Source organism: Pan paniscus, chromosome 19 (assembly GCF_029289425.2).
Source record: "Pan paniscus chromosome 19, NHGRI_mPanPan1-v2.0_pri, whole genome shotgun sequence".
NCBI classification, from domain to species: Eukaryota; Metazoa; Chordata; class Mammalia; order Primates; family Hominidae; genus Pan; species Pan paniscus.
The window spans coordinates 55662073-55685549 of NC_073268.2; the positions used below are offsets into that span (position 1 = coordinate 55662073).

At 38.1% G+C, this 23477-nt stretch overlaps 1 protein-coding gene across 1 annotated transcript in view; it reads left to right on the forward strand.

Annotated features, from left to right (window-relative positions):
- The first annotated feature begins 584 nt into the window (after positions 1-584).
- Positions 585-23477, forward strand: part of LOC117978079 (signal recognition particle subunit SRP68-like) — a 51977-nt gene continuing 29084 nt past the window's right edge. Inside the window, exon 1 of the mRNA XM_034950981.3 lies at positions 585-1520. Coding sequence (XP_034806872.3) covers positions 1233-1520 — 288 coding nt within the window. The 5' untranslated portion in view covers positions 585-1232. The remainder of the gene's footprint in view (positions 1521-23477) is intronic.

The window sequence follows — 23477 nt, forward strand, 5'->3', positions numbered from 1 at the left end:
GGTGTGGAGGCCCTACCATGCAATCCAGCTCGAGCGGAGAAAATCGCCTTTTAGAGTCTGGAGTCCGAGAAGAGGAAAACCATCCCTTACTTGGAAGCTATGAGAAGAAGGAGGCCACTGCTGTCACTGCCGCTGCCACCTCCTCAGCTCGTCAATGCCGCTGGCAGTGTAGCCCCCATGGCACCCCTAATCTGCCCCCTGCCACTAGCAGTGTAGCCCCCGGATAGCACATCCAACACACCCTACAGTTTCAGGCAATGTAACCCCAATATCCCCCCGCAAAAGCACTCCCCCCACACCTCAGGGAGCATACCACCCAATAGTGCCCACATTCTGACCCAGCCACGGGCAGTTCAGCTCCTAATGGTGCACCCCCCAGTCACAGACAGTGCAGCACCCAACAACGCCCCTAAACCACCCCCACTGCCAGCAATGTAGCCCCAGATAACTCCACCCAACCCACTCCCTGCTGCTGGCAGTGCAGCAGAAGATAACGCCCCTAATCCTTCCCCAGCCACCAGCAATACAAGCTAGTGTACACAATCTGCCTCCCCCCACCACCCCTGCCACCACGGGCAGTATAGCCCCAGATAGCCAAGCAACCTGCCCCACCACCAGCAATGCAACCCCGGAGAGTGCCCCCAACCAGACCACTGCCACAGGCAGGGTAGTGAACCCCAATAGGACACCCAACACTTGCCCCCAGAGGCACACAGGGCAGGCCAGGAAAACTCACCTACCCCATCACGTTTCTACCACTGTGGCTGAGCTGCAGTCTCCGACGTCACCACCAACCACAGCGAGGCAAGCCATGGTGGCACAGGTTCCAGCCTCCAGCATGTGGCAGTGCCTCTTCCTTCTAGTCCTCCAGCCTGGCAGGAGAAGCTCCTGCTGCTGACCGCTCTCCTACTGCTCTATCGCCACTACCAACCGCAGCGAGGTAGTGACCCAGGCTCCAGGCTCCATCCATCCTCCACCCTCCAGCAGGTGGAAGGTTGCGGCTTCTTCCAGTCCTCTAAGCTGGACACAGAGTTGCTCCTTCACTGGACCCAGAAGAGCCTGAAATGACCTGACGCCACCTCAGCATACTTTATATATGAGGTTATGCAAATGCAGTTCCTGGACTACATGTTCTGATTGGATGAGAAAAAAACCTCTAGGCCTACTCTGATTGGACTTTATTTTCATGCTGTGATTGGTTGTGTTAAGACTTGCTCTCATCCAATCAGAATATGATCATAAAGTCCAATCAGAGTAAGCCTGGAGGTTTTTTTCTCATCCAATCAAGACATGCAGTCCAGGAACCTCCGTGGGCATTACCGCAGTATATAAATGATGCTGAAGCGGAAACACGTTTTTTCAAGTTCCTGTATCTTTATGTGGAGTTGCTTGCTGCCCAACGTAGAGGACTAGGAATCAGGAGTCGGTGGCCGTATGCTGGAGGCTGGAGCCACGGGAGCGCGGCTCGCCTCGCTGCGGTTGTTGGCAGTGACGGAGAGAGAGCAGCGCGGCTGGAGCAGGTAGGAGAAGGAAAACAGTTTTGGGATAGATAGAGGGGAGTAAAGAGGGTAGTTAGGGCCAAAGGGAAAAAAGGATAGCTTAGCCGGAGAAGGCGTTGCAAAAAGATGGCAGCGAAAAGATGGTGGGGAAAAAAGTTTTTGGGTAGATGGAGGTGTAAAAACAGGGTGGGGAGCGGGAGGGAAGGAAGGTGTTTTGCAGAAAGACGGTGGGTAAAAAGTTTAAGGGTAGATGGAGGGGGAAAAGAGGGTGGCAAGTGGGCGGAGGAAAGAGAGGGAGGTGATGGGGGAAAAGGGAGGGGGAAGGGAGAGAAGGTTTTGTGAAAAGACAGTGGGGAGAAAATACAGTGAGGGGGAAAAGTTTTTGGGTTGAGCAAAAGAGGGTAGCAAGTGGGAGAAGGAAAAAGAGGGTAGCCAGCAGGAGGAAGACAAGGTTTTGTGAAAAGACAGTGGCAGAAAAGAAGGACGGTGAAGAAAGAAAAGACGGTGGGTGAAAAGTGTTTTGATAGATGGAGGGGGGAAGAGGATAATGAGGAGGAAAGAGGGTGGCGACAGGTAGCAGGGATGGGGGTTGGGAAAACAACGGAAAAATAGTTTGGGGTAGAGGGAGGGGGAAAAGGGTGGCACGCAGGATAGGGGAAAAAAGAGCACTAGTGGTAAAGGGGAGAGACTTTGAAAAGATGGAGGGGGAAAGAGGGAGGTGAATAGGCATGGGGAGAAGGCTTTGTGAAAAGACGGAGGGAAATGTTTTTGGGTAGATGGAGAAGCGAAAGAGAATGGCAAGGAGGAACGGGGAAAGACGATGAAGAAAACAGTTTTTGGTTGGTTGAATCAGGGAAAGAGGGTAGTGAGCAGCAGGAGTGGAGAGAGTTTTGGGAAAAGCCGGGGGAAAGTGTTTTTGCTTAGATAAATGAGCAAAAGAGGGTGATGAGAGCGGGACGGGGAAAAAGAGGGTGGCCAGGGATAACGGGAAAAGACGGTGGGAAGAAACTGGGGAAAGGGTTTGGGTAGATGGATGGGGAAAAGGGTGTTGAGCAGGAGAGTAGAGGCGGCTTTGTGAAATGAGGGTGGGCAAAAATGATGAAGCTTGGAGGCAGATGGTGAAAGAAAAAGGGTGGTGAGAGGGAGGGGGCCAAAGGCCGTTTGGAAAAGAAGGTAGGGAAATAATGGTGGGGACAAAGGTTTGGGGTAGATTTTTTAAATAAGATCATTTGTATGTTTGCTTTTCAGTAGTTTGAGTTCTTTATGCATTTTGTGTATGAACCCCTTGCCTGATGCATGGTTTGCAAATACTTGCTTTCATTATCTGGGTTGTTTCATTTTTATTAAATTTTAATTCAATTTAATTTTTTTTAGACGGAGTCTCGGTCTGTCGCCCAGGTTGGAGTGCAGTGGCACGATCTCCGCTCACTGCCAAGCTCTGCCTCCTGGGTTCACGCCATTTTCCTGCCTCGGCTTCCCGAGTAGCTGGGACTACAGGCGCCTGCCACCACACCCGAACACTTTTTTTGTATTTTTAGCAGAGACGGAGTTTCACCATGTTGTTAGCCAGTATGGTCTTGATCTCCTGGCCTCATGATCGGCACCCCTCAGCTTCCCAAAGTGCTGGGTGTACAGGGGTGAGCCACTGCTCCCTGCCTGTTTTTTCATTCTGCTGATTGCTTCCTCTGCTTTGCTGAGGCTTTTTTTTTTCTTTTTGAGATGGAGTCTCGCTTTGTCGCCCAGGCTGGAATGCAGTGGCATGGTCTCAGCTCACTGCAAGCTCCGACTGCCGGGTTCACGCCATTCTCCTGCCTCAGCCTCCCGAGTAGCTGGGACTGCAGGCGCAGGCTACCAAGCCCGGCTAACTTTTTGTATTTTTAGTGGAGACGGGGTTTCACCGTGTTAGCCAGGATGGTCTCAATCTCGTGAACTCGTGATCCGCCCGCCTCGGCCTCAAAAAGTGCTGGGATTACAGGCGTGAGCCACTGAGCCCGGCCTGGAAACGTAACTTTACTTTTTAGTGTTGTATTTGTATATATACTTTAATAGCCCTGAGTTTTAATAAAGTTGCTTTTAAAAAATGTATCTTATATTTCAGAAATATACCCTAAGGCATGTGATTAGTTGGGTGGCATGTTGTTTAGTTTTTACAATTGAAGGATTGTCATTCCTTTGTGCAAAAAAAAAAATTAAACGTGAATTTTTATCATATACTAGAGGAAAGAAGGCAGATACTAAATAATAAATATTGTATGCTTCCATGTAAATAAAATTTGAAATTATTTAAAGACAGAATGCATTGAACTTTTCTGGGGTTGAAGTGGGGAATTCATTGGCAAAGGTCGTGCAATAAATGTGTAGGTGAAGGGAATATTCTATATTTGATTGTGTAGGTGGTTAGCTTTATAAATTTGTAAAACAACTGGACTAAAATGTGTGCCTTATACACAGATTTTTCTATAAAATTGATTAAAACTAGTTAGAGAATCAGTCAAGGGGAAAAGAAAGAAAAGGCACGTGAAAAAATAATGCCAATGCACTGGAATTATCTTTGGTGACATTAAATATAGCCTGGTCTTAATTCTTTTCAAAATTTACGTAGATTTCTCAATCCTTTGATACTTTTTCCTCTACACATCTTATATTCTCATATATGTTAATGTATGGCTACATAAGAGAGGGCTCTCTTAACAGTTGGACTGGAACAGCTTGATATTTATATCTAGAGATGCATCGGAAGCATAACACTGACCCGTGAGCAAGATGAAAATGGCATGTGCTAGTGATTCATAATGTTGCTTTAAGTTTAGTGCCAACTGGTCTACATCGTTGAGAATGTTTAGTTTGATGGTTTACACAACTTGGCTTAAGAAGTATATGACCAACAATGTATGAGGGAGCCTGCTGTAAAGACTTTTCTGTGCTTCCCTTTAATTATTATAGTAAGCTCAAATCTTGAAAGTTCATAATATACAGATAAACTGTGTCCGTGAGACTGAGAAAGGATCTTTAGGGAGAAAGGCTCTGTTCCTGAAAGACAGACATTCAATGATTTCCTGCATTTTATTTCTGTTGTACTTTACCTTTACCTTTATTAAACACTAATAAGGTGGTTCTTATAGGGCCTCATAGGCCTTTTTAGTTTTCCAACCTATTCATACTTGGTGCAAACCTAGTAATTTTTTGCGTGATAGTATTGGGATTTTACTCGGAGGCTAGGCTTCACACTGTAAAAACAGCTTTTTGGAATTGTATCATTTTCAGTCTTTCCATCGTGTTCCACTGTCCCAGCCACACACACACCAGATACGAAGACTACAAGCAACCTCAAAAGGTGTAACACATGTATAGTAGATGTTTTTACTTCTTGTAAAATCTAAGGAAAATATACTAAAAATGAAGGCATCAGTAAAACAGTATCATTTTAGGTTGACCTCGAGTATTTCAACATCAGTCTAGCTTCAGAACAATACATTTGCAAGGGGAAATGGGGTACTTTTGTGGTTTTTTACACCTGTTATTTCAATTGAAATTGAAAAAAAGTAATTTGAACTAACTATAACCATAAAAAGAAGGTTTTGTCAGTATTGAAATAAAATGCATTTGTGGGACTGACCTCAGGACGCATTTTAAATAGTCAGTACTACCTCTAAATCTCATTCCCCCTTCTCTGAGCATCAGCTTTATTCTTATTCCATCTTTCTTAATTTGGCACTGACAGATACAGACTCATTCTTACAACATATACCATCAGAAGTGAAACCTTCACTCTCCCCAACTCTTGAAAAATCTGAGATGCACTTTGACTATTCTCAGATCATGGATCTATTACTTGGATCAAAAAGTACTGCACAGGGAAGTAGATACTATGATCTCTGACATTACAGTTTCAAGGTTGGAGTGAGAAAGGGATAGCTCCCTAACGAGGGAGTATCATAGAAATGATATTTTCATGGTCATACTTTTGTGAACTAGGCAGACATCCCTTCATGTCAACTACATCTCTACTTTGAACAGATAAATATCCATGCATATACAAAATTATACAGTAATATAAGCATGACTTTTCATTAAAATTTTAACCAAAACAGTCTATTTAGGTGAATAAATACCGATACAGGAGATAGTTTTGCTTGAATGATCTTTACCCTTGGGGAGACATACATAAAAGAATGTCATACTTTATTATGAAATGACTGTCCAGCATATTTATGAGTAAACTTTCATAATTTCTTTATTGTCTAAAATAAGCACAAAAACCCTTTTAATTAATATCCCTTTTTAATATACGGAATAAATATAAGAAAATAGCACAAATGGTATTATGCCAGCACACAGGAAGAGTTTGTTAAAAGTCAATCCTGTATTTTGAGAACTTGACAAAATCATAATTGAAAATAGTGTGTTGTCTTACATGCAGATATTGTGTAGTCAGGGATATCCAAATCAACTTACATCCAAATATTTCACAATTAGTCTTATTCTGTGAAGTATTATAAAACCATGCCCTGAGGAATATAAAAGCACAAAGGGAGCCAGGACTCCAAATAGCCATTTATTCATTTCCTAAGGTTAGGTACAATGAGGACTGCATTTTCAACATTATCAGGGCCATACAGACATTGGAGCTTAAGGATAAGATCCAATTTCATAGCAATCTGTTAAAGGATAAGCCAGTGTAATGACCCAGATGTTCACCATAATAATTACCATCTTGAGTGATGATGCTATGAATACAAAGGAACACTGCATCTCTTTAAACTACGTTTATATGACATGAGACCAATTTGATGGAAAGAAGGCAAACTGTGAATGGTAATTTTGTTTTCATTGTGTGTACTCATATCTGAAAATACAATACCATATAATTAGAAAAGTTACAACAAAAATAAGACTGGAAGCCTTAACTTTTTATATCAAATGTTCTGCACACAAATATAGCCTTTTACTGATGATCTATGGCTCCAAAATATTGGTAGCTATAAATATGCTTTGTAAAACAGAAGCATGAATGCCTTACTGCAGAAAGACACAAAGAATCATTTCCTTACTCACTCACTGCTAGTAGACCCTGATGCACAGCATTTCCTGCCCAGATACCTGATTATTAATCCAGTTTTTGTTAGGGGTATACTAACTAACTAACGGAGATTGGTGTTTAAACCAGTTAATGTAAAGAAATGCTGTAGGAACTGAAATATTCCTTTTAAATTAACAAAAGCGTTCTTTCTAAAGTTACATGAGGACCCAAATGTATAAAAGAATGTTTTGTTATATGGTTTTAGTACTTTGTTGGTGCCAGGTTAAAGACATGTGGCCCTAGATAGGATAACTCTACAGAAGAGAATTTGTTTACCTGCTTCACTAGAAATCCAACAATTAAGTCAGTGACTCTATTTTCCAATATTCATTTTCTCCATTTTCTCATCTTTTTGATTGATGGTATCATTTCGTTATTTCATTTTCATTGACATGGAATTCATTTTGGCTAAAATGACTTTTTGACTATTTGTACATATATATAATTTTAAAATCAATGAACAATATTGTTTCTTTATTTCCAAGATTATCCCTCTATATTCTCTAAAGTCAATACCGTGAAACAGTGCAGATATGAGTCTGGGAATGGCAGTATGAAATACTGTAAAACTGGAAGCAACTTAGTAGGTAATCAATAGGGAAAATGAAACTCATTATATAATTGACTCTAGTTAATGTAATGATGCATTTATTTTAGATTTTTCTTGCATTCCTGAGATAAGTCCTGCCTGGTTATAGTATATTACATGTTTTATGTATTGCTGGATTTTGATCATTAGCATTTTGCTGAGGATTTTTTCCATCTATTTTTGTTAAAGATATTGTTCTGTGTTTTTGTTTTCTTTTTTTTATGCTATTGTATGATTTTGTTATTAGGGTAATACTAGCTTCATAGAATAAACTGGGAAGCGTATTCTCTTTTTTTTTTTTTGGCAAGAGTTTGTAAATAGTATTAATTCAACTTTGAAAGTTTGGTAGAGGCATTCTTGGCTAGAAGATTTGTTGCTGTTGTCATTGTTTCCTGAGGTGGTAGTTTTGATTACTAAATCTCTTTACTTGATAAGATTTTATATTTCTCCTTGACTCATTTTTGCTAATTTGAATTTTTCTTAGAATTTGTCCTGTTCTTTAAAAAATCTAAATTTTAGATATAATTGTTCATAGGTACTTTTCTAATAATTTTTTATATCTTTTAGTGTCCTTTTAAAAATTTCATTGATACTTGAATAGTTTCTCTTTTTTGTTGGTCAGTTTATGTAAATTGTGGCCACTGTTGATGTGTTCAAAGAAACAATTTTTGGCTTTGTTGAGGTTCTCAATTGTTTTTCTATTTTGTATTTCACTAATTTGTATATCCCTAATACTTCCTTGTGGTTGCTGTAGTTTTAATTTGCTCTTCTTTTTTCAGTGCCTTATGGTGGCAGGTTAGAGAATGTTATTTTTGAGTATGAGAACTACTTTTATTGCATCACGTAAGAGATACTATGCATTCTTAAAGTGTTTTATCTTTTTTTTAAAGTATTTTCTAATTTATCTTATTATTTCTTCTTGGACCCATTGGTTATTTAATAGCATGTTTAATTTCCACATAATTCTGAGTTTCCCAAATTTTCCTATTGCTGATTTATTATTTTACTCAGTTATTGTCTGAAAATATACTTTGTATTATTCCAATGTTTAAATTCATTGAGGTCTGTTTTATGGCTTGGGGTATGGTATTCCTGGGTAATATTGCATGTGCACTTGAGAATCTACTGTTGTTAAAGTGTTCCTTAAATATCTAATCAGTCTAGTTATTTTGTAGTATTGTTCAAGTGTTCTATTTCTTTGTTGATCTTCTGCCTAGTCATTTTATCCATTTGTGAAAGTGAGTATTAAAGGCTGCAAGAAGTATGTTAAGTTGTCTAATTAATCTTCATTTTTGGAGGTTTCTGTGTCAATAGATTTTGAAGTCTTTTCATCACACCCATATATATGCCTATAATTGTTATTTATTTTTGAGATATTGGCCCTTTTATTTTTATGAAAGCTCTCTTTACCTCTGTAACCCCTTTTGTTTTAAAGTCTATTTTTTCTGATATTAATATAACAATTCCTGCTTTCTTGTGGTTACTGCCTGCATCATATAACTTTTCCATCCTTTTTTTCCTATGAATTTTCATGTTTGGATCTAAAGTATGTCTCCTGCAGACAACATGTAGATGGATCTTATTTATTTTTCTCCAGTCTGACAATCTTTTATTTGAATATTTAAATTCATTTTCACTTGAGGTTACTAGTATAGATTTACATCCATTTTACTTAAGTTTTCTGTATACCTTATGTCTTTTCATTCCTCTATTCCTCCTCCTTTCTTTTGTATTAGGTATTTTTTATAAAACATTTAATCTATATTTAATAATATCTATATCTTTTCAATGTTTCCCTTAATTGTTACTTTAGGGTTTACTGCAGACATCTTATCACAATCAATTTTAGGTGCATAACAATTCTAGTGGCGTATATGTATATACAAATTTTACTTTTGTTCACTGTTGTGTACTGTGGCTCTCCTTTTTGTGCTATTATTGCTGTACACATTACATCTATATATGCTATATACCCAATAATTTGTTATAACTGTTACTTGATGATATGGTTTGACTTGATGATATGGTTTGTTGTTTTGTCCTCTCCAAAGTTCATGTTGAAACTTAATTTCAATGTGACAGCATTAAGAGCTGGAACCTTGAGGATATGATTAGGCTATTGGGGTCTGTCCTCATGGATGGTATGAGTGTCTTATAGAAGGGCTGGAGGGAATTAGGACCCTTTGCCTTTTCATCCTTTTCACCGTATGAAAATACAGCATTCATCCTCTCTGGAGGATGCAGTAGTATTCAAGGCACCTCAGCAGACACCAAACCTGCCAGCAAATTGATCTTAAACTTCCAGCCTGCAGAACTATGAGAAATAAATTTCTTCTTTACAAATTTCTCAGTCTCTGGTATATATATGTATCAGCATGAACAGACTAACACACTTGACATAATTTTATGTCTTAAAAAGATAAAAAGAAACGTACTATGTATTTACGGCTTTTGTTATATTAGCAGTCTTATTATTTCAGGTCTTTTCATTTGTTCAGCATTTGAAACTTCTTCCTGACACCACAAGGGCTCTTCTTAGCTGTCTTTTTCCTGGGTTATTCCTGGTAAACTATAGCTGACCTTTGTTTCAAAGCATATGTCTCTAATAAAGTGCCAGTCTCTCTTATTTGCTTTTTACCATCACTTCATTGTTTTTCAAAGTACGCTTATGGTTGAATTTCCCCAAACTCTTCTTTTGGGAAAAGCTTTACACTCTCTGCTGTATGTTCTGCCCCTTCCTTTGGGCAAAACTTCTGAGCTTTGGCTCTGGTGATTGCAGCAAAGAGAGCAGCATTCTCCTCTCAGAGTGACAGCCCTACTTTGAGACTGGGTCACTGGGATGGGAAGTAGCCGTTGGTAATCTCAGCTTGCCACTCCCGGATGAGAACTTTGCCTTACAGACAAACCAGAAAGAAGGCAATCGGGGCTCAGTGTTCTCAGTGTGTTGCACCCAAACAGTCCCCATTCCATGAATTAGAGCCGGTAGGAAGAAGTGACATCCTACTTCTTGGCCACATTCCACAAAAGCTTAATCTCAAGAACAGGTAGTGGCAGCAGGTGGGGGTTGAAATGAAAAGTTCGGATGTACTGTTACTCCCAGAAAGATACTATAGCTCCCCAGTGGGGTCTAGTAAAAGTTCTGTGTTCTTGGCTACATTGCATTGAGTAGAGTTTATATCAAGAAAGGCTGTGAGAAAAAGAGGTAAGAATGGGTTGTGGATCAAATGCAAAAAACTCTCACTGTTCTTAGTGAGTTTCAGTAGATTTTCTTGAATAAATAGTTCATCATTTTCTATGTACCATTATGACTTTTCAAGTGACATAGGTGATGGTTGTTTTATAATTTTAAACAATTTTATAAAAGATCCATGGCGCTCTTCACGTTGCCATTCTAGAGGTGGAACTTCTACATTTATTTCTTATGCAAGGAAATTAAGGTTTTCTTTAATTTCCCTTCTTTCTTCTAAAATATGCTTTGGAATCTAACTCTCTACAGCAAATTGGGTCTCAGTATATTTCTTTCTCCAAGAGAAGTCTGCTAGATACTCAAATAATTTTTGTTTTATATTGTTATGTTTGAAAGGTTGTTTTGTTGTTAAAAGACAATAGGAAGATCAACATGAAACCCTCACATTCATTGTATGAATATTATCTTTTCATTCAGAAAGTTACAATATATTTGAGTGCTCATGAAGCTTTAAAAAGAAGTGGATTTAAGTAATCAATCTCCCTAGACAGATAAAAAAGCACATGATATTTTGGTATTCCCCAACTGTTATTATTTGACTTTCATGTTCTAGCAAATAACTTTCAACAATTTGTCAACTTACTTGCACATTTATATTTTATATTATTAATTCCATTATTTATGCATGTGTTGAATAGACTTTAATATATAGAGTAGATGTTGACACACTCGAATTTGTAACGAAGTGAAAAATTACTTTGATACATATTTTTTCTGACAAAATTATGAAGTGCTTTTCCATCTCTTCTAAAACAACATAGAAAACATGTTTCTTTCTCATTATTAAATACATGACTCGGAATACAGCAAAATTAATTGGCTATAAAGCAAACCTTTAAAAGAGAATAGTTTGATGAAAAATATAAGCATTCTTAGTTATACATAAGATCCCACGGAGCCAATTTAACTTTTTTTCCAGATTTATGTCCCAATTTAAAACTTTAATTCCTACTGTCTAAGCATTGTGGCTAAAAGTATGAGATAATTAATTACTCCTGACATCCAACTTTTGTGATCATAGTAGGTGACATTCCTTTGTAAATTTTCTGGTAAACGTTACGTTTTTGTGTGGGTGTAGAGTTTCATTTTCAAAACAAGCTCTCACATATCAAAGTTAAGTGTTTTAATTATCTTGTAAGACTATGTCCTTGGATCCTATGCTGTATGCCAATATTTTTACATGTTGAATATGCTTTCATTTAACTTACATAGCCATAATGCTTAACTTTAATCAGAGATTCCTTACTAATTCTGATGAATGTTGGTAGAAAATATGCTGAAAATAAAATACGTTAGAATAATTTTCAATGAAAGGATAAAAGGAAAGAAGCTAGTAGAAGAGCCAGCACCACAGAAAGCAAAGTCACATTCTGGATCCAAGCAACATTTCCATGAGCAAAGAACCAGCAAATTGAATTCACGAGACAGGGAGCAGAAGCAAGAGAGTGAAGAGGAAATTGACTTTTTTTGTTTGTTTGTTTTCTCATGAGGAGAGTGTACTAGTAGTAGAAAAAAGTTACATGACTGATACCAGAGAGACATAGGTAGAATATCTGGACCCTCTGTATAGGATAGCTAGTGATTATATTGTGTGTTCTGGAGGTAAGATTTGTATAAATTCAAGCCTACGATAGTATCAAGGCCTATTAAGCAAACATCCATTAGACAGCATGAAAGACTAAGAGGCTTTGAAACTACAAGTGTCAATAGTTAAATGTGAAGCAAGTACATATAGACATTTGATACTATGACAAAAAATAATATGAGAGGTTTATCATAATATAATTTAATATTTTGTTCTTCAGTTTAGTAATTATATAAAGCTACATACTAGTTTTTCACAACTTAACCAATCCTCTTTAATATATTTTTATGAAATTTCCTGCTATACAGTTTAGAGTGTAAACTCATTTCATTGGATTTTTTTTTAAAAAATCATGAAACAACATAGTGATAAATTTAAATAGTTTTGCCAGTTGAATCATGTATGTGATAAAAAGGCTTTATATTTCTGATTCCTAAATCAGGGTATGACAGTACAAATCATAAATCAAGTATTTTTATGTCCATTGTATAATTATAGAATAATGCCCAAACCTTTTTTGAATGTGAGGGTATGTCATGAGCATCAAAAGGGAAAAGAAAGTATGAAAATCCCTAAGAGTTTTACTCTGGAAAGTCATATAGATTGTGCATTCTTCAGCTGACATTTTAAAACAGATACCTGAAATCATTTGCTTAACCCCTTTGAATAATATATTATTGCCTTTAAGAGAAATTCGGTAATCTACTAAAGGTCCTTTTCATATAGCCCTGACTTCTCTCTCCAGTCACGTGCCGTTACTGGTGTCTGTGACCCAAACACTAGTTGTCTCTCGATTTCGCTAAGACGTTCTGCATTCTTTCTTCTCACAGCTTTTATGTCTATTGCTGCTGCTTCAAGGCATACTTCTCTAATATTTACTAGCTACTATTATTTTGAATTAGTTTAATGGTTTATTTTCGAGGAGACAAGGGCAAATTTTGCTGCTCTATATTCCCATAGTATTGTGGTCTTCTCTGTATTAAAAACTCATCAGGCTAAAAACTGTTTGTGGTTCCCATTTATTTACCTGCTAGACTGTAAATTCCATGAGGACTGGAAATTCAACTCTTTTATTTACCTGTGCATCTCAAACTTTGTAACATTCTTTCTGTGAGACAGTCATGTATTTATTAAAATGAATGAAATGTTTATGTCTATAGACTGCATTACCAATACCTTTTGCACTATTAAATTTTCCTTAATTTCAAAAAAGCCAAACATTATTTTTTTCTCATTTATATAGTTTGAAATTCTTTTCTGGCAATAATGTTTCACCTATAAAAAGACGTATTAAAATTTATTTAATAATAAGGGGAGGGATAAAATAACTACGCATTTTTTGTTGAAATCACAGTTGTCTGATACTTTAATTATGCTATCTAATTTAACCTTTCATAAATGCCCAGAATATGAGAATATCATCCAAGATTTAAATACCGATTGCCAAAATTTACAGCTATCAAATGGAAGACTCAGGTTTGTGCTATGCCACATTTTCTGTTCTTTCCTTTTTGTGATGGTATGCCAAACTGTGGAGAAAGGAAAACATTTCTATTTGTGATTGCTTCTGCTAGTTATTTCTGCAAAACAAACTACTCAAATTCAGTGGCATGATGCAATAACCATTTTGTCATCCTCATATATTCTGGAGTCGGGGGGTTGAAAATGCAAAGTGGGGTGACATTTCTGTGGTCTACAGTATTTGGGGCCTCTGAGAAGTCCTAGATGTCTATGAATGAATTAAACGTTGGACAATGAAATCTTCTGAAAGCTTCTTTACATGTTTGGCTCCTGCATTGGTATGACTTAAAGGCTGGGCTCAAAATAATCTCTTAACCAGAGTGTCTGAATATTGCTTCTTCATGTAACTTGAGCTTCCTCGCAGCATGGAATCATACAGGTAGCTTGCCTGAGTGTTTCAGTTAATGGGTCATTGTATTGCCTTTAATAATCTTGCCTCAGAAGTCACATGGAATTACTTTAATGCTGAGTTGGTTTAAGCAATCACAGCCTGTCTGACTTCAGGGGGAAGAAACATGATGTCTACCCTTTGATGTGAGGACATTCAAAGTATTCGTAGCTATATTTTAAAAATGCCACAGTTATCTTCTTTTCAAAGAGATGCCATATCCTTATTATCAGCAATAGAATCAGGATTTGAAAATAGTTCTTTTGCTACATACGCATTTTTATAATCATTCTTGATATTATAATCTTTTTCAGAAAGGGTGAAGGGGTAAGGATTATGTTTCATTCTTTCTCAAATTTTGTGTTCTATAAGTATTTTTATTTTTTGTCCATAATAGATTATGGTACAAAGGTAACTCAAAACTAGAGTGTATAAATATAAAACATAAGTTTTCATATCCAAGCTGTGGATAAGATATTAAAATATAAAAAAGATTTTGAATTTGTTTTAAAAAGTAGGTCTTCTAATTTTGTGAAAAGAACTAAGATAATTGTCCACTAATCACTCATTAAATCTCCTTACTAACTTAATTTCCTTATTAACATTAATTAACAAAGCCTGCATTGCCAAGACAATCCTAAGCCAAAAGAATAAAGCTGGAGGCATCATGCTACCTGACTCCAAACTATACTACAAGGCTACAGTAACCAAAACAGCATGGTACTGGTACCAAAACAGAGATACAGACCAATGGAACAGAACAGAGCCCTCAGAAATAATACCACGTATCTACAACCATCTGATCTTTGACAAACCTGACAAAAACAAGAAATGGAGAAAGGATTCCCTATTTAATAAATGGTGCTGGGAAAACTGGTTAGCCACATGTAGAAAGCTGAAACTGGATCCCTTCCTTACACCTTAGACAAAAATTAATTCAAGATGGATTAAAGACTTAAATGTTAGACCTAAAGCCATAACCCTAGAAGAAAACCTAGAATACCATTCAGGGCATAGGCATGGGCAACGACTTCATGTCTAAAACACAAAAAGCAATGGCAACAAAAGCCAAAATTGACAAATGGGATCTAATTAAACTAAAGAGCTTCTGCACAGCAAAAGAAACTACCATCAAAGTGAACAGGCAGCCTACAGAATGGGAGAAAATTTTTGCAATCTACTCATCTGACAAAGGGCTAATATCCAGAACCTACGAAGAACTCAAACAAATTTACAAGAAAAAACCCTATCAAAAAGTGAGCGAAGGATATGAACAGACACTTCTCAAAAGAAGACATTTATGCAGCCAACAGACACATGAAAAAATGCTAATCATCACTGGCCATCAGAGAAATGCAAATCAAAACCACAGTGAGATACCATCTCACACCAGTTAGAATGGTGATCATTAAATAGTCAGGAAACAGCAGGTGCTGGAGAGGATGTGGAGAAATAGGAACACTTTAACGCTGTTGGTGGGACTGTAAACTGGGTCAACCATGGTGGAAGAAAGTGTGGCGATTCCTCAAGGATGTAGAACTAGAAATACCATTTGACCCAGAGATCCCATTACTGGGTATATACCCAAAGGATTATAAATCATGCTACTATAAAGACACATGCACACGTATGTTTATTGCGGCACTATTCACAATAGCAAAGACTTGGAACCAACCCAAATGTCCATCAATGATAGACTGGATTAAGAAAATGTGTCACATATACACCATGGAATACTATGCAGCCATAAATAGGATAAGTTCATGTCCTTTGTAGAGACATGGATGAAGCTGGAAACCAGCATTCTCAGCAAACTATGGCAGGGACAAAAAATCAAACACCGCATGTTCTCACTCATAGGTGGGAATTGAACAATGAGAACACTTGAACACAGGAAAGGGAAACATCACACACAGGGGCCTGTCATGGGGTGAGGGGAGGGGGGAGGGATAGCATAGGGAGATATACCTAATGTAAATGACGAGTTAATGGGTGCAGCACACCAACATGGCACATGTATACATATGTAACAAACCTGCACATTGTGCACATGTATCCTAGAACTTAAAGTATAATAAAAAAAAAAATAGTAAATATCAATAGATACAACTGACTTAAACAAAAGCTCTTTGGAATCTGCAGTCATTTTTATTTATTTATTTATCATTATGAAGACAGTTTAAATGAGATCCAGTCATTTGATAGAAAACCAGAGCTTCCTGTGTCAATAAGGACTGACCTCAAAAATGTAGTGTGTCCAGACAAAAGAAAGTTGCAAAATATGTAGAGTGTACAACAATTTATATACACTTTTAGGACATGAAAACAAATTCTACTTATTATTTATGACCATACACATATGTAATAAAATGTTTTATAAGGGAATGGACATGATAAATGCTTAATTCAGGGTGTTGGTTACCTCTAGGCAATAATATTTAATCATATAAAAGGAGCCCCAGGCCAAAAAGTTTCAGAATCAGTGTTTTAAAAGACTGTGTCCACCATACAGTTATTAAGGAGTGATTAATTGCTTTCCTCATTTTTGATAATCAAAGATACCCCCACAATACACACACACATGATCTGCTAACCAGAATATCTGACTGGCTTTAAATCATCAGTATAGCCACACTATGATGAAATAATTAAACTTAAAGCACTACTCACATGTTGGCAAGTAAAGTTTGTCTTATAAGTTTTGTGCTCCATGTTGACCTTATTTCCACCTTCCTAATACCCACTCTTCCTTTTTCTGAAGTATTATCTCATTTTACCACCCTCCATCATATCCACCTGCTTCTTTTCCCTTCATTTACTCCCTATACTCTCTGCCTTCCACATTCTTTATTCCTCCTTTTACTCTTATCCTCTTCCTTCTATCCTGACACTGCGTATCTAGGGTTCAGTACTATCCACAGTTCAGGCATTCACTGGGGGTCTTGGAATACATCCCCATGGATAAGGGGGGAAAACTGTACATTTTGTTGTGTAGGTCTATGGGTGCTGTGCTGTGTTATATGGCAAAACATAGGGAAGAGACCAGGGACAAGGATCTTTGCAAAGACTTTTGAGCTGCCAGTGGAGAAGAGCTCAAGGGAGATCAATGTACTCACTCTCACTAATCTTCTTCTAGGGCAGATGCTGGCAATGTTTACTGAGTTCTAGCTATTTTCCCTAGCACAAACAAGGCTCAAATTCACCTCCCATTTTACCTCCCATGGAAAGAACCACTGGAAAGATCACTCCCATAAAGAGCTTATTCATTCTGAGCCACACCATTCATTCATAGAGAAGCTTAAGAAGAAACACTGCCACGGTGGTGGCAGGTTGCCAGGGAGTATGAAAAATATACATGAAAAACTACCTGATATGAAAAATATATATGAACAGAAATATCAACTCAATCAAGCTGCCAGAATGTGCCAACAGTTGTTAACTCTCTCCGGTGAAAACAAAATTATTGGCCGGGCGCGGTGGCTCACGCCTGTAATCCCAGCACTTTGGGAGGCCGAGGCGGGCGGATCACGAGGTCAGGAGATCGAGACCATCCTGGCTAACACGGTGAAACCCCGTCTCTACTAAAAATACAAAAAATTAGCCGGGCGTGGTAGCGGGCGCCTGTAGTCCCAGCTACTTGGGAGGCTGAGGCAGGAGAATGGCGTGAACCCGGGAGGCGGAGCTTGCAGTGAGCCGAGATCGCGCCACTGCACTCCAGCCTGGGCGACAGAGCGAGACTCCGTCTCAAAAAAAAAAAAAAAAAAAAAAAAAAAAAAAGAAAACAAAATTATTTTTCACTTCTTGTAAAGCAAAACACTGGTATTTCTTATGACGGAGCATCTAGTTACAGATGAGCCATGTTATAATAATATAGACTTGTTTTCAAGCTCATCCCTATAAAGAAGAGAACCAGTGAGGAACATTTATTCACCTGTAGTGTTCACTGCCTGATCTTCTTTTTAAGTGCAAGGTAAATACGCAAGACTTTGTGATTCCAGTTTTATAAAGTCCAGCTCTTGAGATTATCCTGTCCCATCGCTAGAGTCTATCTGGACCCATCTCCTAGAGCACGATGGTCCAGTTAGTGCTGAGGAGTACTGCATGGTGCCATTTTTCCCCACCCTCCCCGTTATATGGCAAATGTCTACAGAAATCACACTTTCTCAGCACGTCAAGTGTCATCAGATCCTATTCTGATGAACAAAACACGAGGAAAACAAAGGCAAGGACAAAGAACATCTAAAATGACAGAATCCAATTACTATGGAAATTTGTTGTTTAAATATTCAAAAAGATATCCACTGTTTTATTCCAACTATATGACTAGTCTGGAAAAAGCAAAACTATGGAGACACCAAAAAGAACAGTGGTTGCCAGAAGCCAGTGGAGAGGAAGAAACAAAATGGCAGAAGACAGAGGATATTTAGGGCAGTGAAACTATTTTGTCTATGATACTACAAGGGTATATACATGCCATTACACATTTGTCCAACATCATGGAATATACAACACCAAGAGTGAACCCTAACGTAAACTGTGGACCTTGGGAGTGATGTGTCTGTCAAGGTAGATTCCTCAACTGTAACCCTGATGAACTCTGGTGGGGGGTACTGATAATGAGGGGGAGGCTATTCATATGTCAGGGGTCATGGGGAATATGAAAAATCTCTGTACCTTCTCAATTTTGCTGTGAATCTAAGACTGCTTGGAAAATAATGTTATTAATTTTAAAAAATTACTCAACTGAACTTGCTGTTACCCTAAACTATAAAAAGACAGAGTCACCTTGAAAACTGCAAATCACTAAAGATCAAGGTAACAGAATGTGAGTACTATCTCCCAAATTGAAGCATATAAAAACACATAAAGCAATTAATTTTAATTGCATATTTAGGCAAAAAAAATTGATAAAAATAATTGAATATCTAATCTTATTTCATAATTATAAACAGGGATTTAATACAATATGAATCAAAAATGGTATATCCATGTAAATAAAATGAAAGACAATTTTTATTCTAATTTTAAATCAGAAATTATGCCTATTTTATCCCACAATTTTACTGAAAAGTTAATCAGGTAAGAAGGACAGATTATAATTACTTAATATTGCCATAGTAACTTATGCATAAATACCTGTTAAGTATTCACCAAATGTCAAAACTGTAAGCAGCCTTGCTGCTTAACGTGAATGATGCAACTGAAACAAGTACCATGTTATGGTCTATCATAATATTTGCTATTATATTACATAAAATTTTAAGATAACATCAAAAATTTAGTCAGGGCCATAGCTGCTGGGCAGCAAAGATTTCATATAGCAGGCACAAGACATCCATCCTTAGAAAGGCTTGCTTGCAAGGCTAGTCCTTGGCTGGTGTTTGGGACCTTGAATTTGAGAGGGTTCCCACCATTCCCTAACTTAGAAGAAGGGAATGGCTCACTGTGCCTAAATTGTTTGTGCAAATGTGGTTTACTGTGAACAGTTAATCTCCTCCTGGAAGTCTAGAATTTTGTTACATGTGAGGGAGAGAAGAGGTGGCCTATGTGACTAGCCTCCATTGAAAACATGGGTGCTAAGTCTCTAATGAAACTCTGGTAAGGTAGACAACATTGCACATGTGTCGTCAAAATTTGAGGCTGGGGAATTAAGCGCATCCTGCTAATTACACAGGAGATGACTCCTGTAGCTTGTGCCTGGCTTCCTCCAGACTTTGACACATGCACCTTTTCCCTTCTCGAATTTTACTTTGTGTCTTTTCACTGTATTAAATATAATAAATGAAAGCCCAGAGTATGACTCCGCTGAGTCCTGTGAGTCATTCTCAGTGAATTACCAAACCTAGGATGGTCTTGGGAACCCCTGATACAATTGCATTATACAATTTTTTTTATTGTTTAAGTTGATGTGTTATATGTGACTACAATCAGAAGGTTATTTCACAGAATATCTTTCCCTAATCTGCTTATTATTTAGTTTTTGATGTTTGCCTTGGAGATTCCTGTACTTCTATATCCACTGGACTAACAGCATTAAAAATGCATGAAACAATGATATCAGAAAGTAATTTTAAAAATCAACAATCCTATTTTAACCCAATTAAAAAATAGAAAATCTTGATGATTGACAATATGTTCTACAGTATAAAAGTTTCTGGAACAAAAAATTAAAAGATCACAGTCAGTTTTCTCCCACTCGGTAGAGTTTAATTCATTTTTATAATAATTGTGCAGCAGGCCAGGTGCAGTAGCACACATCTGTTGTTCCACCTACTCAGGAGGCTGAGGCAGAACGATTGCTTGAGGCTAGGAACTAAAGCTGCAGTGTGCTATAATCACACCTGTTCAAAAAAAAGTCCAAAAAAAACCCCTGCAAATAGTGGAACTGATCAGTAAGGATCAATAGGAGTTTTAACTTATCTGGCAGGGAGAAGAGTCTATCTTACATATAGATGGTTAAAATTGTGGTAATCCAATTGACCATATATTCTAGTTAAATCACAGATTACCAATTTCTGAAGAAATATACCAGAAAAGCACTTCATATTTAAACGTATGTCAGATAAAACAATTTGTATTTGACAACCCAGAAGACACTTAAAATCTTGGCAGACCATCATCATTGTATCATTGTGGTGCATATATAAAGAAGTGCATTTGAAATGTGTTCTAATAGTATTTTCTTTAGGGATGAAATGCAAAAGGAAGCAGTAAGAGCAGAAATATGACAAGGGGGTAAAATGAAAAGGGAACTGCACTAATAAAAAGAGTCAGGCACTGATTTTTCTACTGATGTGACCAGTATTCCCCAAGTACTGAGAACTACTATATTCAGCATTTCACTTTATATTCTTCTCCAGGACATTATATTAGTTTCCTGCAGTAAAATATTTTTACAATGTCGGTTTGTCTAAACTGCTGGCCTGTAAACTATTTCTAATCAAAACCTGAAATTGTGTCACAACATGGCTGTATTACGATTCCATGTCAGAGGAAGGATATATACGTGCATCTGGTAGTAGCTTCCAGTTGTTGCTGTCAGATGTTTGGGAATGCATTCAGAAGAGCCTATCAAGGACTTGAGTACAAAACAAGCATTTCCACAAAAAAGCAGGTAAGAAAGACACGTTTCCTCACAAATGACCTTAGGTTTAGACAATTCTAGGAAAATGGTGGTACATTAACTCACCAGTCTTGACCATTTTCCCTGATCCTGTATAGGGAGCTGCTGCAGTTACAAAAGTTAGGCAGGATCTTGGTAGGTGTATTCTTCCACATTTGAACACCAGAAGTACTGATCACATTAACAGCGAACCCCACAACTCTATGATTGTTCTTTAGAAGACAGTGCCACTGAAGGCTTTTAAAAGGTTAACTCACTTTACTTTTTAGTAATCTTACTGGTTAGAATTGATACTCCCTCCCTGAAATTCTCACCTTTGTAAATTTTTGCAGCATCACTTTATGATTCCTCTCCTTTTACTTTAGCCATGGCTCAGGCTTCTTTCCTAATTCCTCTGGGAAATGCTGATATTCCCAGGGTTCTGTCACTGGCCCTCTGCTCATTCTATACCTTCCCCATCATGGACAAGCTCACTCAGATCTACAACTTTGCCTCCGTTATTCCAAGTCTGCAACTCCAACCTCCGAGTTCCATCTCCAGCCATAAAAATTTTATCCAATTACCTACTGAAAATACCCAAATGGACATTTCAGTAAACTCAGCAATGCAGAGAAAACTGTTAGTCGTGGCTGCTGACCCACGCTCTCCTCTATACACCTGAAAACTGCCTACTCCCTCGTGTCCAGGTTAAATGCTAGGGCACAAGCCAGAAACCTGAGAATCATCTGAGATTTCTCCCTATCCCCTATGTTTTTACATTCAACAGTCACTAAATCATATTAACTGTACCTCTTTTCTGCATCTGCTTTATATTTCCACTGCCACACGTTTATTTTATGTTTATATTCCCTAGTTAAACATGGGCTTTTAAGTAGTGGCTTTTATAGGGAAAAAACAACTATTAATGTTATTTCTTAAAAAAAAGGTTAAGTAAAATAAATGAAAAAGGCATCATGCCAAGAAAAGGACGAACATTTTTAAAGGAATAACTGAGCTCCTTAACCTTACTGATTTCACCATGGATGGGTGAAAACCTCACAACAGACTGACACTAGTCTGAGGACAGGACAAGGAAACTATAGCTCTGATAACTGCAAATGTTTCCTTTGTTTCCCTGTCTCTTTATGTGGTTATCTTCCAGCTACCCTCCATATGAGGGGTCAGCAAACGATAGACTGTGGGGCAAATCCAATCAGCCTTATAGTTTTGTAAGTAAAGTTTTACTGGAGCTCAGTCATGCATATTTGCTTACCTCTTATCTATGACTGTTTTCATACTTCAATGGCAGGGTTGAGTAGGAATGACAGACCACATGAAAAAGCCCTGTACAGAAAAAGCTTGCCAATCCCTGCTTTATACCATAACCAGAATGCCCTAATACTCAAATCTAATCATGTGACTCCCCACTCCAGTGAATCCCTACAGTAAACATTGCTGTCTCCCTACCCAATAGTGATTCCCTGCTCTGTCTTGCTGGAGGAACACATGTCTATTTGGATATTTATCATGCCAATAGCCCTCCCAACTCCAAAAGAAGAAATGATTATTCTAAGCTCATCATAGTAATTACATTTGCTTCCCCAGTGCCTGGTTTAGGAATGAGCATGTGGTAGGACCCAGCCAATAAAATGTTACAGGAAGTCAACTGCACCCTTCTGAGTCTTCTCCCTAACTAAAAAGAAAAGCCACCCTTTCAGTCTTCAGATATTGTCGGTGAGACCATGATGTTTGGAGCCGTTGCTAATTAGCCATGAAAACTGACATGAACAAAACACTGTGATATCATTGAACGGTCAAAACAACTCTGGTCCCTACTGTTTTAGCCACTGTTAATTAGGTCATGTAGTATTTTCAGCGCAAAGCATTCCACCTGGTAAATTTCCCATGGCCTACAGGAAAAGATCTACTTGTTTCTTTTTTTTTTTTTTTTTTTTTTGAGCAAGACTCTGTCACCCAGGCTGGAGTGCAGTGGTGCAATCTCGGCTCACTGCAGCCTCCGCCTCCCAGGTTCAAGCGATTCTCCTGCCTCAACCTCTTGAGTAGCTGGGACTACAGGCATATGCCACCACGCACGGCTAATTTTTTTTTTTTTTAGTTTTTTTATTTTTAGTAGAGATGGGTCTCACCATGTTGGCCAGGATGGTCTTGATCTGACTTCATGAGCCACCCGCCTTGGCCTCCCAAAGTGCTGGGATTACAGGCATGACCCACCGCACCTAGACTGAGATCTACTCATTTCTATAGTATTAAAAAGTTTGAGCAGGGACTGGTGGCTCACACCTGTAATCCCAGCACTTGGGAGGCTGAGGCGTGTGGATCACTTCAGGTCAGGAGTTCGAGACCAACCTGTCAAACATGCTGAAACCCTCTGTCTACTAAAAATACAAAAAATAGCTGGGAATGGTGGCTCACGCTTATAATCCCAGCTACTTGGGAGGCTGAGGC